Source organism: Brienomyrus brachyistius, unplaced genomic scaffold (genome assembly GCF_023856365.1).
Source record: "Brienomyrus brachyistius isolate T26 unplaced genomic scaffold, BBRACH_0.4 scaffold56, whole genome shotgun sequence".
In the NCBI taxonomy this organism is placed as follows: Eukaryota; Metazoa; Chordata; class Actinopteri; order Osteoglossiformes; family Mormyridae; genus Brienomyrus; species Brienomyrus brachyistius.
In genome coordinates, this window is record NW_026042331.1 from 245571 (window position 1) to 263594 (window position 18024).

The window sequence follows — 18024 nt, forward strand, 5'->3', positions numbered from 1 at the left end:
CCTGTCTGTGAAGAACTCCTTAAGTAGCGATTCATTTTCCACATCAACCGGTATAAATCATCATACATTTACATCAATTTTTAACCGATTGGCAATTCATCGTTACATGCCTAGTGATGGGGCGGCATGGTAGTGCAGTGGTTAGCACTGTTGCCTCACACCTCTAGGACCCGGGTTCGAGTCTCAGCCTGGGGGGTCCGAGTCTCAGCCTGGGTCACATGTGTGCGAAGTTTGCATGTTCTCCCCATGTCGTCGTGTGGTTTCCTCCGGGTGCTCCGGTTTCCCCCCACAGTCCAAAAACATGCTGAGGCTAATTGGAGTTGCTAAATTGCCCATAGGTGTGCATGTGAGAGTGAATGGTGTGTGAGTGTGCCCTGCGATGGGCTGGCCCCCCATCCTGGGTTGTTCCCTGCCTCGTGCCCATTGTTTCCGGGATAGGCTCCAGCCCCCCCGCGACCCAGTAGGATAAGCGGTTTGGAAAATGGATGGATGCCTAGTGAGGAGTGTCCGGCCTTACCAGGTCAGGTGTACAGGATCATAACTAGGCCAGATTCTGGATGCACAGCTCAGTCTCAACACGCTGCCCGAAGAGGCCTGGGCTGTATTGTGGACAGTATCAAATGGTATAACAGAGATGCAATCAGCTCCACTCTACAGGCTGAAGGTGCAGCTGCCTTGAAATTTAGGTCCTTTTAGATAGGAATGCATGTTGTTTGCTGTGCAGTCAATTCTGTTTTCTGTGCATGCTTTCCTTTTAGGTAAGATACTGCAAAGGTCTTTAATTCGGATTAACTGGACATGGAAAGAAGACTACAAATGTGAATTGCACAGATCAATCTCCTGGTAAAGACACTCATGTAATGCCTCTGCCAAGTTTGAAAAAGATCCTATGGTTTTGCGTTATCGTCCTAACAAGAAAGCAGCAGTAGACTTGTCCCAAAAACATATGTATTCAATACAAATAAATGGCACCTACAATTATAACAGGTGCTTAATACCTACCTAGGTTAATCAACAGCATCACCCCTCCCCCTACCTCATCCCACCCCAGATGCGACAAATAGCAAAGTAATTAAATAATAATAATAAAAAAATTACTAATACAGCAACAAATTTAGCTCATCTGGTCTCATATACCAATATATGGCTCATCTTTTAATGTTAGTATGCCCTGGGGGGGTTGGGCAGCCAGTTGACCTTGGACCGCCAGAGGTTTTTTTCGGCTCACTTGAGAGTTTTGAGTTCCTCTCCTCCATTGACAGTTGACTTTCTATATTTCATTTCTTTCCTTTTTCCCATTCTGTATTATTCTCGCTAATGATGCTAAATGTATCACAACATATCCATGTAAAGCACCTTGGGACGAATCTGTTGTGAAAGGAGCTATATAATATATAATAATATATAATATATATTACCACTGTTGTTTTATTACTAAAATATTTTTGTTATTTTTTTACCTCATTTCTTTTTGTTCACTGGTGCAATTTTAGATATGCCTCATTCCTGGCATAGTAAGAACAGAATTTGTAAAAAAGCACACAGTTTGCACAACGGAAGCACATCAACAAGTGTGTGTTACAAGTGGAGGAGGTAGAGTGACTTTTAATGATCTGTAATGTAGAATACCTCAGCCAGACAAGTAGGGCAAGTAATTTATTCTTGTATGTAAATTATCCTAAGAAATTGTGTTTATTATTTCTAAACATGTCAGAGCAGGAGAGTCTGAAAGTGTCACATTTACACAGCAGGAGCAGAGCTGCAAGGGCATATTGGAAGCAGAGCTATCCAATCATTAATTGAATTAAGTTGAATTTGGATGAACTGGTGCTGGTGGTGGTGCTGAATTCTGATTAATTTAAAAGCAGAGAAACACAAGAGTTGTGCTGGAAGAGCTGCACTGTCCTTTATTTCTGAAAGCGACAGCAGTATGTCTCCTTTGTGGCAGCACAAGGCTCAAGGTTTGGATGCCTCACCTTTACAGTGAGCACACATACACTATGGGAAATTCATAGGTCCCGTTTAGCCTAAGTGTGTGTGTCTGTGGAGGGAAAGCTGCACCATGTTGGGAGGACATGCGCACTGCACACACACAGCAGAGGCATGAACTCCCAGTCTTGAAGGTGGGATGCCACAGTGTTACAAACTGAGCCATCAACAAAAGCCTAGTGTCGGTAACTGTATAAGTTTGTTCTGGGTTTGCTCTGCATTCCAGTGATTATTGTTAATATAATGAGACAATGTCACTTATGAAGGGAGAAGCATGATCCAGATGCAGCTGTCAACTGGACAGTAACAGGCTATATTCCAAAATACACTAGACATCCATAACAACGAGAATGACTGAGCTGGGGAAGGCACACATATACACTGAACAGAGACAGGTGGGGATGGTTAAGACATGAGGGCTGGGAAGAATGTGATTACAGGATGACCAGCGACCTCTGCTGGACAAATGGGGATTAGACACCAGTGGATCATGGCAGGTATGCACCTTTTCATTTATAAATCGGCAGAAAAATCAGCAGACAGATTAGGAGAAATGTTGGAAAACTACCAGTTCTCACAAACTTCTTAATTTTGTCCCCTGAACTAGATCCAACCCAGGGGTAACTGAGTACTGCAGTAGCACACAGTCACAGAAGGACTCAGAAAATGAGGTACTATTAGCAGGGAGCTGTAAAACCAGGTGCACAAAGACCACATAACAAACAAGAACGGCTTAATGAGGAGACGCAACCAGGCGTGCATGAAAGTGATGGAACATTTAATACAAGGCATTAATGGTTACTGATTTATTTTGTCAAGGCACATCAACATGATTTGTTTTCCAGTGGAGCAAATGACCAGGTATGGCTTGATTGTAGCACTAGAAGGATCTAACCAAAAGTCTCCTGCATTGCCTTCATTCGCTTTATGCTGTTATTCTTTTCGCTCTCTACAAATCTGGTAGGAATATATTTGTGATGTTTCCTTATAAAAGGATAAGAAGTCAAAATCTCCTTATCCAAAGGGTACTAAGAACATAGACTCCATCAATAATAAATATCTCAGTTCTTCCAACATCCAAAGCTTCTTATCATCATTCATCATCAAGATGAATTAAATGATTGGGGACTTCAGAAGAAATTAGTTGAGCATAAACCCCTGTAAATCAGTCCTCCTGCTGCAGCAGGTGAGAGCATTACAGTTCTGGGTATGCACCCTGCTGAAGATCTCTCCTGGGGCCAGTATTCTACTTGATGAAAAAGATCCTGCAGTGCTTGAGACAGGTGAGAATGCCATCTCCCATCCTGTTCACCTTACAGAGGCCAACAGTTCCTACAAACTGTACCACAACCTGTTTTGGGTCTTGCCTCAGACCACTAGTCCCTCCAGTGGATCATTGAAACAGCAGAGAAAATTGTCAGGACTACTCTGCTTTCTCTGCTAGACATTTACAATGGCCACTGTATGCAGAAGCCAGTGGCATCACCAAAGACCCATTGTAACTCTCTCATGACGTCTTTGCTTCACTGCCACCTGCTGGAAGGTTCTGCAGCCTCAAAGCCAGAATAGTGAAGTTTAAAACAATTTTTTCCCCACAGAATATTTGATTAATGAATAGTGTGCTAGTCTGGATCTGTTGAAAGGTCTGATAGCATTGGACTCTGTACAGTCACCCTTCCAGTTATGCAAATTTCGCATTTACGGCTTTGATTATTTGCGAGTTGGTCATGAAAAATTTAATGTAAATATTTTTGAATGACACGAAAGCCAGAAATATATAAATAATACCGAAAATGAATGATTAGTAATATGTAGTGATATGTACTATATCTTTAATATTATTATTAGACATCATTGTTATTTTTGTCTAAAAAGAGAAAAAGCTGGATCCACACATCTTGACTTGGGTACACTGCACATCTGTGTCTCGGCAACCAGCCTCACTCATGTTAGCTGTCTTGACTGTGGAATCTCATGTTTCTTACAGTATCTTTAAGCCATTAGCTTAGAATTGTGTTTTAGAATTATAAGATGCGATGGGCTGGCCTCCCATCATGGGTTGTTCCCTGCCTTGTGAAAATTGCTTCCGGGATAGGCTCCGGACCCCCCGCGACCCAATAGGATAAGCGGTTTGGAAAATGGATGGATGGATGTATTACTTATTATTTTCATTTGCACTATGGCCAATGACGACAATATTTCATCTCAGTGTGAGACTCCATGCATCATATAACTAAAGCTGTCAGCATAAGATACTTTGGCTTTGTTTATAGGAGAGAAGGAATACATGTCATCAATCATCTGTCTTGCTATGATTAAAAACTATATAACAGCCATGTGCCTTGCAAGGTAATACTGAGAAATGCTGCTGTGTGCAAGATCATGGCTTACATAATATATGCATTCAACTGTATATCCTCAAAGTGTTTTTATTGCTTGTAATGTCAGGCTGAAATCCAGCCGTGCTGATTTGCATTGGATACTTGGGCTCTAGGTGGTAAAAGGTGATATACAGATTCAGCTGGGCTGGTATTAAAGACTAGTGGTTCAGTTCCAAGCTGGGACTCTGCTGAAATGCTCCAGATATGTGTGAATGGTTAGAAAGTAAGCCACTCACAAATTGAACATACAGATGGAGGTGGATAGTGTCTGCCTTGTTGAATGAGTTTGAATGAATTGAATTATCTTATGTTACTTGACTAATTGTTGCAGTTAATTTGAGGTTCTAGCTTATGACTGTGCTCCTTTGTCCTGTACACGGTATGTCCACACAAGCTAAACATAGCTGGAGCTGCTGTGGCACTGTCAGCTGTAAGATTCTGCATGAAACACACCAACAGCCAAAAACAATGGAGAATTTTGTTACGTGGAATCCATTAATGCTTCCCTATGCTTTCTGAGATCTGTCCATTTCTCTTCATGGTCCTTTAGTCCAAATTGTGCCAGTTTTTGAAAGGTTGAATGTGATTTAAGGCAACTTGTGAAGCAGGAATTGCTTCATCCATTTCAATTTTAATATTGATGCCATATATTATAATATGTTGTAATCAAAATGGTTGAATTACTTCTGTTTAAATACATGATTATAGCTGGATAGATTTCTGTGTAGAGTCTGTCTTTCCTTATTTTGCTGAATAGAGGTTGTACTCCATCCTGAGTTTGGACATTCATCAAACAAGTCTTCTCTAGTTAGCTATTGATCTGAGCCACGTGAATATGGGCCTTCCAGATTAAAAAACCCCACAGGAAATAGAGGAAGTCGATCACCTCAGAGGAACATTTGCAATTAGTCACCAGAATGTGTCACGCCTTTCCTTTTAAAAATGATCCCAGTTCCCCTTAATGGATTACTGTTTCCAGAGTCATTGGTGGGTTTTCCACAGCTGAAAATGAACTTATTTCCCATCATTCCCATGCTGTCTATAAAGCTGCAAATTATGCTGACATTACACTAACTTCCAGAACAGCTTATCCAAGGCAATGTCACAGCAAGCCTGGCGTCTGGAAAAATAAGGCACGTGGCAGAGGACACCATGTGTAAGGATGGAGTCATCTCCCATACCGTGGCCATGCCCCCTATCCCAATCTGCCTTGCCAGAATGCTGACGGCTGCCACTATTCTCTGATTTCTTACTGGGGTTATGTATTTAACTGGTGTAGCCGGTTTCTACATTCTGAGGAATTGTCAAAGTCAAAGTGAACTTTATTGTTATCTTTCCATATAGAAGTATATGGAAAAATGAGATGGCGAAGCTCAGAATCCACAGAATATAAATATGATAAATATGTTTTACACATAGTGTAAGTAAGAGATACTGAGAACAGTGCAAGACGATTGCAAATGAACTGAGAATCATTTTAAGTAAAGTGCAGTAAGCGCTAACAGATTTCTGGCGCGGAGGCAAAGTGAAATAGGGCACACTTTGGCCTTTTCATACCAATTGAGCACTATTTAAATGCCACAGTCTACCTGAGTATTGCTGCTGACCATGTCCATCCCTTTATGACCAGTGTACCCAGCTTCTAATGGCCACTTCCAACATTATAGCGTCCACAAAGCTCATATAATCTCAGACTGGTTTCTTGAACGATACGCTGTTAACGCTGTTCTCAAATGACCTCCAAAGTCACGAGATCTCAGTTCAACAGCTCACCTATGGGATGTGGTGGAACGGGAGATTTTTTCATCATGAAGGTGCAGCTGATAAATTTCCAGCAAGTGTGTGATGCTATCTTGTGAACATAGACCAATATCTCTAAGGCATGTTTGAAGTACCTTGTCGAATATATGCCACAGAAAATTAAGGCAGATCTGAAGGCAAAAAAGGGGTCCAACCTGATAATAAAAAATTGTACCTAATATAGTGGCCAGTGAGTGCATGTAACACCATTGAAGGAGCATACAGACGTGTTTCGGTGCACAAATTTATGGACAGAAATTGCCCTCTGCTGGTCTGATGGAATATCATTGTTGTACAAATGCAGGAACCACATTTGTAGGGTGTATACAAAACACAATAATTCCTGCAGATAACTGTGTGCGAACTGTACCGGCACATGGTAAACTGCTGCATGAACTTGGCTGGCTAAAATGAAAGTAGTCTGCTTGGGAGTTATGTGATTCGTATTTTGATGAATAACTGTGCATAAATTAAGTTTAATACTATTTCAATAATGAAAAGCTGATTTAAATGTTTCCTTTAGTCTTGAAATAAGAATCAAAAAAGCTACTATTTAAAACATTAGAATACTATTTAATCAGAGCAATGTTCCAAATGATTTTTCGAAATGAAATGAACTCCTGTGGGCTAATTTGTTCTGTGGATAAGGAGCCAGACTCCTGCAGACAGGGTCTGCTGACTTTACTGAGAATGTTTTATACTGCTTCTTCAAATATCCATTTTAAATTGGAGCATCAAGTAGTTTATGTAAATATTTGCAAAGCATCACTCGAATCATTTGAATTAAAATGATAGTGATATAACAGAGAATTATACTACATATTACTAATCATTCATCTATCTTCTGGATGCTTGTGCATGATGAGGTAACAGGGGAACCTGAGGCCTATCCCAGGTAACACAGCAAAACAAAGAGGGGCAACCCTGGGCAAGTTACTAGCTTTAGGACCCAGAGGAAACCTAACTAGGGAAGAATACCCCTCCCCAAACACACACACACACACGGGTTTGTAATTATATCTTTGTCTGGACTCTCCTTTCATTTCTATGGGGAAAGCTCTAATCCCAACATGGCAACCTTCACCTCTACGCAGCTCTAAACTCAACCATAAGTAACCAAACAAAATACAACATTTTGGGCATTCTTACTTTTTCTATTGCATTCACAGATTTTTATGGGGACCTGAAAATTTATCACATCGTGGGGGACATTTTGCTATAAACCTAATCCACACACACACACACACACACACACACACACACACACACACAGAGTTGTGTAATCATATCTTTTTGGGAACGCTCTTTCATTTCTATGGGAAAAATGCTAATGCTAACTATGACAACCTTAACCCCTACCCAGCCCTAACCATAACCATAAGTAACCAAGCAAAATAGAAGAGTTTTTGCATTTTTAGATTTTTCATTGCAGTCACGGATTTTTATAAAATAAAAACGCAAAAAAATGGGTATTCATCACATCCCCACAAGGTAAGGTATACCTGGACACACACACACACACACACATACACACACACACATACATGGACACAGACACACACACACATCACATATCACTGGGATAGAAGATTATTTTACATTTATTTATTTCGCAGAGACTTTTGTCCAAAGTGACACATGAGTGTGGGTGAGTGAGCAGGATTAGACAGAGTTTCTGGAAATTGGGGTTAAGGGCCTCGTTCAAAGGGCCCCATGATGGCATCACTCTGCCAGCCACAGGCGAAGCCCTCAGGGGCACCATGCTGTGTGATATTCAAGCTGTCCACATTTTTCAGAATGGGGAGTCATTTTAGTAGCTATGTTCGTTGAGTCCATTGGAGCTCAAATAGCCAGATGTTTGGCTTTATGCACAGAAACAAAGGACACTGGAAATCTGTCACTCTCCAGCCCTGATGATCCCCCGGAGGAAGTAACCGTAACTGGAGCCAGGCTGTCAAATGCCCACCATGTTTGTATGTCCAAAGTATGACATGCACTGCCAGACAGGATGAATACCTTCATATTGCTGCATTTATTCTGGCTGCTGGCTTGCCTTCCCTCAGGCAGCTATTTCATATACTGTACAGCAGGAAAGCAGAATTACTAAACTCAATTTCCGCCTGCCAGTAATGACCATACATTTCTGGTTCCTATTCCGTATTACATAGATGTTGGTATTTTCATCTTGGTAATCTGACAAACAAATGTGTTTTTTTTTTCCCTCAGACTTTAATATTGATCGAATATAATCATTGGTTTAATTTAAGTCCCCAGATCTTGTACATAAAATGCTTTAGTCTTACCTTCCTGTTTAAATGTAGTACTGCTATAAAAATAATGTTTCTTTACTCCAAATAACCTTATTAATGCATTAATGCTGGGTCAGCAGGTCATGCAGCAACTAAATCACTAAAGGTAAGCAAATAATGTCAGTTAAAGTCCCTTTCTGGGATCTGGAGGAAGTCTGAGCTACAGAACTGGGTGAAGAAAAAAAATCAAATTAAATGCTAAATGTTTATAAGCAACAATGCAAAATGAAAGCTGGGGCCTCACTAATATGGCATGTAATGTGTTCTGTGTTTTCATAATCAATTCCAGTTAAGCATTTTATTAGGCTGAAAAATATTTTTCATTTTGAAAATAATGAGAAAAAATTATTTATTCAGCTATGTCCATATAATGCAGAAATATGAAGTATGCATTGTAACATGATGACTGACTACTGATCTTCTATGACAAATTATAACAATTTAGATAAGCTACCAAAAGGTCAAAGCACAAACAGACTACGGTGAAGACATATGTTAAACACCATATACTTTATTAATTTTTGCTAAAATACAATTGAAAAATAAATTCAACATTCAACTTTACCTGCCCTATAATAATAATTTAGTTTTATTATATTATTATTAATATATATTTCAATATATCCATACATTCATAATTACAAATAGAAATATTGTGGCATACTAATGGTAATCGGAACTACTGGTCATAATCATAATCTTTGTGAGTGCATTTGCATCTTTTTAAGAAGACTGCGTCTTTTTTTAAGGAATTCTCTGTCCTTCTAATATATAATTTGTCAACAATCTGTCAACAAAGGCAGTTCTACTACAGGAATAAAGTTACACCTCTTTTTATGATTTCTAAGTAGCAATTTGAACAGTCAGTTGATGTATTGGTGAGAAACGAGGCCACTGAGGAATGTGTGTGATTTTCTTTTCGTCAGGGACTGAGTTATGGTGCATTACCCCTGCTTTGTGTTTGTACTGGCATTTCGGGAGAAGACAGGAAGGTCATGCAGTGGGAAGTACACATACACTTGGATCTCATTAGAGAATAAACTGTGAAACAAACTGTAATATCTGCCGTTACAGTTTAAGACCTCACTGTATATGTATTCCCACCACAGAACTGCAGCATAGTCTAGTTTGTACAATCGTGTTAAAGGGTTGTTTACTATCAGACAAACAGCCACTGTAAAACACATATAAGTATCATTCATACCTGATTGAAAGCAGTAGAATTTAAGCTGTTTTTTTCTCATTTACCATATTTTGTCCCTTGATTTTTCCGTCTTAGTTTGGCTGCAAACATTCCACCGGGGATGCCCCAGTGCCTCACTCCCTCCAGTAGGGGCATCTAGAACCTGGCCGGTGTGCAGAACAGTGGTACCACGTCCGGTGGGCCATGGAGGTACTGAAGCGTTACGCTCTCTTTGGCTTCAGACTGAGGCCGCCAGCTTATCAGCCGGTCACACTTTAATGGCCTGGATTGCTCTCTGCCTTAAACTGCATGGGCTTCCCTCTCAACATCGCCTGCAGCCTTATTACTCTCTTCCCACCTTGCTAAAGCCGTCTTCTTATCCCGCCTGCTTTCTGTTCCTCTTTATGCATCCCTCAGCAGCTCATCCTTAAGGTACACACCCCTTTTTGGAAACTGAGCTGCCTTTGCTCTCCAGACTGTGCTGGGCATCCCCTTAGTCATCTGATTGCTTGTTACTGCCATATTAGCAGCAACCTACAGTATACACATTGTTGTTGTTTGAGTCTCTTGTAGCCTAATACATTTCCAGGACTGAACTGTAAAATTCTTTTCCTTTTGTGGGTTCTAATATCCATTTCCTGTCACAGAACCCTAAAATTAATTTCCTTCTTTAGGTGCTAAAACCCATTTTTTTGGACAACAGTCTAATGTCCATTCACTGTCAAACTGCCCATATACCAAACACATTTAATCCCTTAAAGTACCTAAATATGATAATATAGTTTCCTCTCACAGGGCTTTTTTTACTTGAGGGAAACAGCTAATATAGTTAATTTAAAACATCTAAAATACCATGAAGCTAAAATGTTTATTTTTAGAGATTATATCAGTTCTCTTTATAGCAGGCTAACCACAAAATCTGTGCAACACTAGATGATGACATAAAAACATATCAAAATAAGGTAGGAGTATATGAGTAGGATATGGATGTGAATATGTATGTGCATGTACAACTTGCTGCTGCCAACAGAAATTGGAAATATGGAGAATATGGAGAATATGCAGAGAAGAGCCTGGATGCTCTTTGGACTGAACCTACTGTCAATAAGCTGCTGGTTATCCTGGACTCTCCACGTGATCAGTGAAAGCTATTCATGGGTGAAATATCACAGTGTGGGAAGAGAAAAGCTTTGAAAATTTGAATCAAAAACAGGATTTTTTTTTCCACTGTCTAATAACTACAGTGTTGCCAGGCTGAAAAAAGAAAAGTAGTAAAATATTTCTTCAATAAATGGGTGTTTTCCGAGATTTTCCCAATACTGCTCCAAAAAACCCCTGTAAGCGTGCCTCCCTAACCCCAGCCCCAGCTCGCTCTCAGTCACTGCTGGTATTGGGGCTGACATTCTTCTCAGCCCCTGCCCCAGTCTTTTCTTGGGGGCGTTACCATGCCTTCCCCTTAGCTCCACCCTTTTGGCCATATATGACAGGGTCAATTCTGGGACTGTGGTCTCCTTTCATTCCACGTGCCAGCAACTCTGATCTTGTGTGGATCCTGCCTGCCCTCAAGTCAAGTCTACAGTCTCTTGCCCTCTGAAAACTGCAGGGCCTCATGTTGGGGCCTCCCAAGCTGTGGGGCCGGCCCAAAAGATTCTCTCAGCCTGGTTACCAGGAGCTGGAGGAACACTTATCACACAATAAACCGCTCTTCTCTGAGCCTTTTGCCTTCAGCAGCCGGAGAAGTTGACGGTGGGCTTTCCCAGGCTGTGGGGCCGGCCCACAGTACTTCAGAGCCTGTCAACAGTCGGAGGAGTTGGTCGTGGGCTTTCCCAGGCTGTGGGGCCTGCCCACAGTCCTTCAGAGCCTGTCAGCAGTCGGAGGAGCTGGTGTTGGGGCTGCTCTGGCTATGGGGCCCAACTCCGGTCCTTTCCTGCAGCCGCTGCAGTAGTGCACTGTGCTGGGCCGAGAGCGTGGCTGACAGGTGGGCGGGCAGAGCACTGAAACCCGCCGTCAGCTGCTCCACACGCCGCTCCAGACCCAGCATCTGTCTCTCCAGGTCCTCACTGCGCTCACTCAGCTCCGACATGAGCTCGTACATCACGCTCTGCATCTGTAGTGGGGAGGGGGGGGGGTGTGCTGTGTTAGTGTACAGGGGGAGTGTGCATCAGGTGTGCAGAGCGACAGAGCAACAGAGCATCACAACAACCAGGGTGGCAAAATAAGCCCCTATCTGAAACTTGATTGGTTTCCATGCATCACTATGGAACTGGATTTTACACCAAGGATGGAACGTGACTTTGACCACAATTACCCAGTAATGCTCAATAAGAGGTTTCAAATTTTCAGCCTGAAACATGCATATAATTCATTATTAAACCTGACTGACAGATCTATCTTTCCATACAATAAAAAATATGTAACAACATTCTGTTAATTTCCAATTAGACATCATAGACATAAAGTTAAACCTCCCCTGCTCTTTATTATAATACCTGTTTTTCCAGCCCCCTCCCCCCATTCCTGTCACGTGATATAACACAGCCCTGTCATTTATTGATGCAGCTTAGGGCTGAAAATGGGAGCACTTGGTTTGGTGCAACACATTTCTTTTGCTAAGGAAAAAGTGGCAGAATGCATATCATGTAAGAATGAGATCGCATATGGGCTTGAACTGAAATTCAGAAACAATCAATTATGCTTTCCTAGTCAGCATTGTGTTTTAGCAGTCACTTCTATTCATCCATTTTCCAAACCACTTATCCTACTGGGTCGCGGGGGGTCCGGAGCCTATCCCGGAAGCAATGGGCACGAGGCAGGGAACAACCCAGGATGGGGGGCCAGCCCATCGCAGGGCACACTCACACACCATTCACTCTCACACGCACACCTATGAGCAATTTAGCAAGTCCAATTAGCCTCAGTATGTTTTTGGACTGTGGGGGGGAAACTGGAGCACCCAGAGGAAACCCCACGACGACATGGGGAGAACATGCAAACTCCACACACATGTAACTCAGGCGGAGACTCGAACCCGGGTCCCAGGGGTGTGAGGCAACAGTGCTAACCACTGCACCACCATGCCACCCCGTTAGCAGTCACTTTCAGTATCAAAAAGTCTCATTTGAGTGTAAAAGGTAGATTCTGATTTATCGTCACGTCACACTGTGCAGAAGCATATAAAGTGAGTGAAATTCTGATCAGCCGCAACATTAAAACCACCTGCCCAGCATTGTGTAGGTCTCCCTCGTGCTGCCATAACACCTCTGACCCATCGAGGCATGGACTCCTCAAGACCACCGAAGGTGTCCTGTGGTATCTGGCACCAAGATGTTAGCAACAGATCGTTAGGTAATAGTTAGGTAAGTTGTGAGCGTCCATGTATCGGACTTGTTTGTCCAGCATATCTAACAGATGTTCGATAAGATTGAGATCTGGAGGATTTGGAGGCCAAGTCAACACCTTGAACTCCATTCCATGTTCCACAAACCATTACATGAACAATTTTTGCAGTGTAGCAGGGCACATTATCCTCCTGAAAGAGGCCACTGCCTTCAGGGAATCCCGTTGCCATTAAGGGGTGTACTTGGGCTGCAACAATGTTTAGATATGTAGTATGTGTCAAAGTAACATCCACATGAAGGCCAGGATCCAAGGATTCCCAGCAGTACATTGCCCAGAGCAGGGATCACCAACATGGTGGCCACGGGCACCTGGATGCCCCCAAGGACCATGAGTCGCCCGTGGACCAGTTCTAAAAATAGCACAACTCACCAGTGAGCAGCATCTAAAATTTTAATTTTATCCTGTTGCTATTCTTCTTTAATCACATTTGCATTTATATAGATTTGAAAATGATAATATCTAAAAAAAAAAAAAGCATTTAAAACATGTTTATTATACATGAAGTTTAGATATGTTTAGGAGGGCGTTTCAAACTGGTAGCCTTTATATGGCTCAGTACCCGTGAAGTAGCCCTCAGTTTCAAAAAGGTTGGTGACCCCTGGCCCAGAGCAATACAATGCCTCCGTCGACCTGCCTTCTTTCCATAATGCATCCTGGTACCATCTCTTCCCAGGTAAATGACATGCACCTGGCCATCGACATGCTCTGGTTCTGACACTCACATGTCCATTGTAGGTACTTTTGGCACTCTGACCATTCTGCGGCTTTGCAGCCCCATACGCAGCAAGTTGTGATGCAATGTGTGTTCTGACACATTTCATTCATAGCCAGCACTTTTTGTGTAATTTGTCCTACAGTAGCTCTCCTGTGGGATCAGACCAGACAAGTCAACCTCCCCAAAATCCCCCAGCTAGTCTTCGCTCCCCAAGCGCTTATGACCCCATTGCCAATTCATTGGTTGGCCTTCCTTGCACCATTTTTGGTAGGTACTAACCACTGCATACTGGGAACACTCCATAAGACCTGCTGTTTTGACGATGCTCTGACTCAGTCATCTAGCATCATAATATGGAGTTTGTCAAAGTCACTCAGATCTTTATGCTTGCTCATTTTTCTCCAACACATCAACTTCAAGACTTATTGTTTACTTGCCTAATATATAATATCATCCTTGACATGTGACATTGTAATGGGATAATCAATGTTAATCAATTCACTTGTCAGTGGTTTTAATGTTATGGTTGATTGGCAATATACTGGTGGAGCATTAATGCCATACTTTAGAGAGGTCCACCAACGTGTTGGCCTGGTCCGTGAGCTTCCTCTGCTCCATCTTCACACTGCGTAGCCTGGGCAGAATGACAGTGAACTTGTCACCGGCCCAGCACCAGGGGGAGGCGCTGCAGAAATGTGCTTTAACAATTGGAAAAGACAAAGTAACGGAGGGATGGGTGGGGATCAGGACTACAAACATGCTGAATAGGAAGACGGGCTTGGCTGGTGAGCAGGGTTCTGCTAATACACGCACAACTGCTAATTAGAAAAACCTTTATCATTAGTGGATTAGCATTTCTGCTAACTTTGAAAATATTTAGCAGACCAATTAACTTCGGCTAATTTTAGTTCCAATAAAAAATTTTTGCAATTAAAGTGAATAAAGTTTAGCAGTCAAAATGTTTGTAAATCATAAAATCATACAATTTGTTCCTGTTGGTTGTGAGCATGTCTGCAGTAGTCTGTCTGGCACGCTGTCGACTGACTATGTGTAAACACATGACGTAAATGGTCAACACAGCAGCAATAAAGCATTGTAGTGCACCTCCACGTTAGTCTTAACAGCTGATTTATACTTCTGCATGGAGTCAACACCATAGCTAGCTGCGTACTGTACTGTGCTGTAGCTACACCCTAGCCTGACACACCTTCCCAAAAATGTAAGTAATGTGGCAATGCAAACCACAACAACTGTGATTGGTCTGCATCAGTGCACCAGCATACAAGTTTTGTGTGATTCACCCAATTTGCACAGGATACAATTTATCTGTACCATATTGAATTGCATATCATATTGTTTTGCATCGTATCACATTGAATCGCATTATGTTGAATAAAATCATGTCAAATCGCACCCCATCACAATTGTGGTGAACTAGCGCACAAGTATAAATGCTTGCAGCAGCTTGCGAAGGCTCGACATAGAAGTATAAATCTGTCCTACCCGTGCCAGCAGCAGCGTGCATCATTGTAGGCACATTTTTGTTAACTGTAAAGTAATGTTTAATTTAATTTCATTTCATTTATTTGTGTAAACCCTGATTATCCTCTGATCTTGGCATGCTATTCCTTTTTGGAAAGCTCTATATCTAAGCTATAAGAAATTTAAATTTCAGCTTTCGAGTTATGTTTTTAAGGGATTCAGAGCCAAAAACCAAACCAAAGCTAAACTCATATAATAGAAGTTGTGGTTAGCAGTTATCACTAAGCTCTGCTAATTTTTTTTTTTTGCGGAATATCGGTTTAGTGTTATCAAATGAAATTTTGGAGTTGGCGGATTAGCAGTTATCGAAGCTAACTTTTCAGTTAGCTTTGCCCACCACTGTTAATACTTGTACTATAAAGCCAAACCCAAGATATCGGGGATCTAACAGATAGCAGCAAGTGAGCTAATTACACAAGTGTTCATCAGACTGGGTACTTGTGATGAGTTAAAAAGGGAACGAACAATCTTATTTGCAAAAGGCCAGTGTGTATGCAGGTTTTTGTAATAACCTTTAACCCCACCTGTGAAAACTTAACCAATCAGTTCTCTATTTAGTGACCTTATTAGGAAGTTTCAGAGAAAACTTTCATAGCCCACATAGTGGCCCTTTCTGGAAAAGAGTGGCCACCCCGGGGTTAAAGGCATCGCGAGAGTGACTGTCCATTTAAAGCATACAATACCCTGCCAAAGTAAAACAGACATTCAGTACATGATCTAGTGCAGTGGTTCTCAAACTGTGCCCTTGTGAGGTAAAGTGGGTTATCTCACAAAAAAAAGTTGAGAAAATGAGCTCCAAAGTTGATTTTTTTTTTTTTTTTAAATCAGTGTGCCTATACCTTACAATTAATATATATCATAGGTAGCACAGAGGTATGACTTAAATAATAACAACTTATCCAATTGAAAATATTCAATAAAAAAGGGGGTAGGGGTCAAAAATGTGGGAAAGCCCACTTTACCTCTCAAGGGCACAACTTGGTCCTCGTGCCCCACTGACCTGCTTGATTTCCTGCTATCCCTGCCCCACACACAAGTCCCAGCTGTCTTTCAGCTTCTGACTGACTGAATACCCCTGATCCAGGTAATCAGCAGTGTGTAGGGCAGGGATAGCTGGGAAACAAGCAGGGCAGTGGGGCCTGAGGACCGAGTTTGAGAACCACTGATCTAGTGTATGACATGGAATAGATCAATATGTCTGCATGAGTAGAGTAGAAGCCAGTAGTGGACCAGTAAGTCCACCTGGGTAAAATGGAATGCAAAATGTCTGTGTGAGTGAACTGCTACACAGTAGGTGGCGTGTGCTGGGGAGGGTGCAGGCAGCAGTGTGGCGGGGGCCTCACTGGTGAATGGCCTGCAGAAACTTGCGCTGGTGCTTTCGGACCCTGGCGTGGTCGATCTTCTTCACCAGCCGTGTGTGTTTGTGGATCAGCCAGGTCTCCCGGAGCACATTGGCTGCTGCGTTCTTGATCTGCAAGTGCCAGAGGCAGGCTGCAAAGGCTGAGTGGGGTCACTGGTCTCACACAGACACAGCCAGCCAGCCCAGATAAGCACATCTGTCATCAGGCCCTGTCACTCTCATATTCCCATCAGAGTCATAAAAAATGCAATCCCCTTTTCAGGGAACCCTGATCCCATATCTCTGACTCATAAAGCTGGTTTTTGTTTCTATCACTAGAGCATATTTCCTGCATTCATGGCAAGAACAGAGGCTCTCCGTATATCTCTGTCGGTTTCTGAAAAATCCCTCTGGTTCCAGAAAATACCCCCCATCCAATGAGGAAGTTCTAGTTTAATAGGAAAGAAGAATGAACAGCAGAGAGGAGAGAGTGACGGGGTGAAACCTCCAGGTAGAGACTACTGCTGTTCAGTCATGCTAATCCAGCAAATTTAACCCTATGTGGTAAAATTGTCCCATTTACTGTACATTCTTCCATTGTGTCACTGCTAGGTCATCACCGGCTGATTATGTAGTTCAGGCCCAAACCACAGGGGTACCGTTCATTACTGGGGGTTCATCTGCCGTCGCAAATGAACTCTACAGGTGACATTACAGGATCCAATTATGCCAGCCTGTTCAGCAGTGTGTTCAGTATCCCTGTACTTAGAGATATTATCATCTTTTTGTTGCAATCAAGTCATTTGTTTTTTATTGTAAAATGGCAGAACTTAAATTCACATTTTAATTCAATACAGGTTTTCGTGTGGTGCTCAGACAGCATATGTCGCCTGACTTAAAATGATTATAAAACGTAAACTCCAAATCATTTTTGACACATGAACCCACAACTATGAAACCTTGTAAGGTGGAGCTTGTCAATTTGAGCCGATTTGATCACATTCTTCTCCCCTTTTAAAAGACTAAAACTTTTTGTTTTTTCAGTTTTGGTGAACAGTGAATGCAGACAGCAAAAAGCAATTTTCCTGTCATTTCTAGAGCAAGCCATTCCATTGGCTGATCAAATCAAATAACACAGCATCAAACTTTACTTCATTAGCCAGGGTTATGTAAAGGGATAACATGTCTGAATGGACCATCAGAGAGCAAAGAGATGCATTGTGATCACCATTTTCTGGCTCATGCCCACACACGTTTATGAAAAAGGGGACATTCTAGTGCAAAAAGGACTGGGAAAATTTCCCGAAGAGGACAGCAATCATCCCACAAATCAGAGTAGAAAATGTCCCTGTAAGGGAGTAGAGCTC

General features: G+C 42.0%; 1 protein-coding gene across 6 annotated transcripts in view; it reads right to left on the reverse strand.

Moving 5' to 3' along the window:
* Window positions 1-8972: 8972 nt before the first annotated feature.
* The window catches only part of LOC125724457 (small conductance calcium-activated potassium channel protein 3-like), a 35363-nt gene continuing 26311 nt past the window's right edge, over window positions 8973-18024 (reverse strand). Inside the window, exons 8-10 of one of the 6 annotated variants that reach the window (XM_049001155.1) lie at window positions 16662-16789; window positions 14341-14410; window positions 8973-11769 (exon numbers count right to left, since the gene is read on the reverse strand). In XM_049001155.1, coding sequence (XP_048857112.1) covers window positions 11527-11769; window positions 14341-14410; window positions 16662-16789 — 441 coding nt within the window. In that variant the 3' untranslated portion in view covers window positions 8973-11526. Of the gene's footprint in view, window positions 11770-14340; window positions 14475-14716; window positions 16810-18024 lie in introns of those variants that run through there. The other 5 variants (XM_049001159.1, XR_007387191.1, XR_007387192.1 and 2 more) reach the window with 5 other exon arrangements.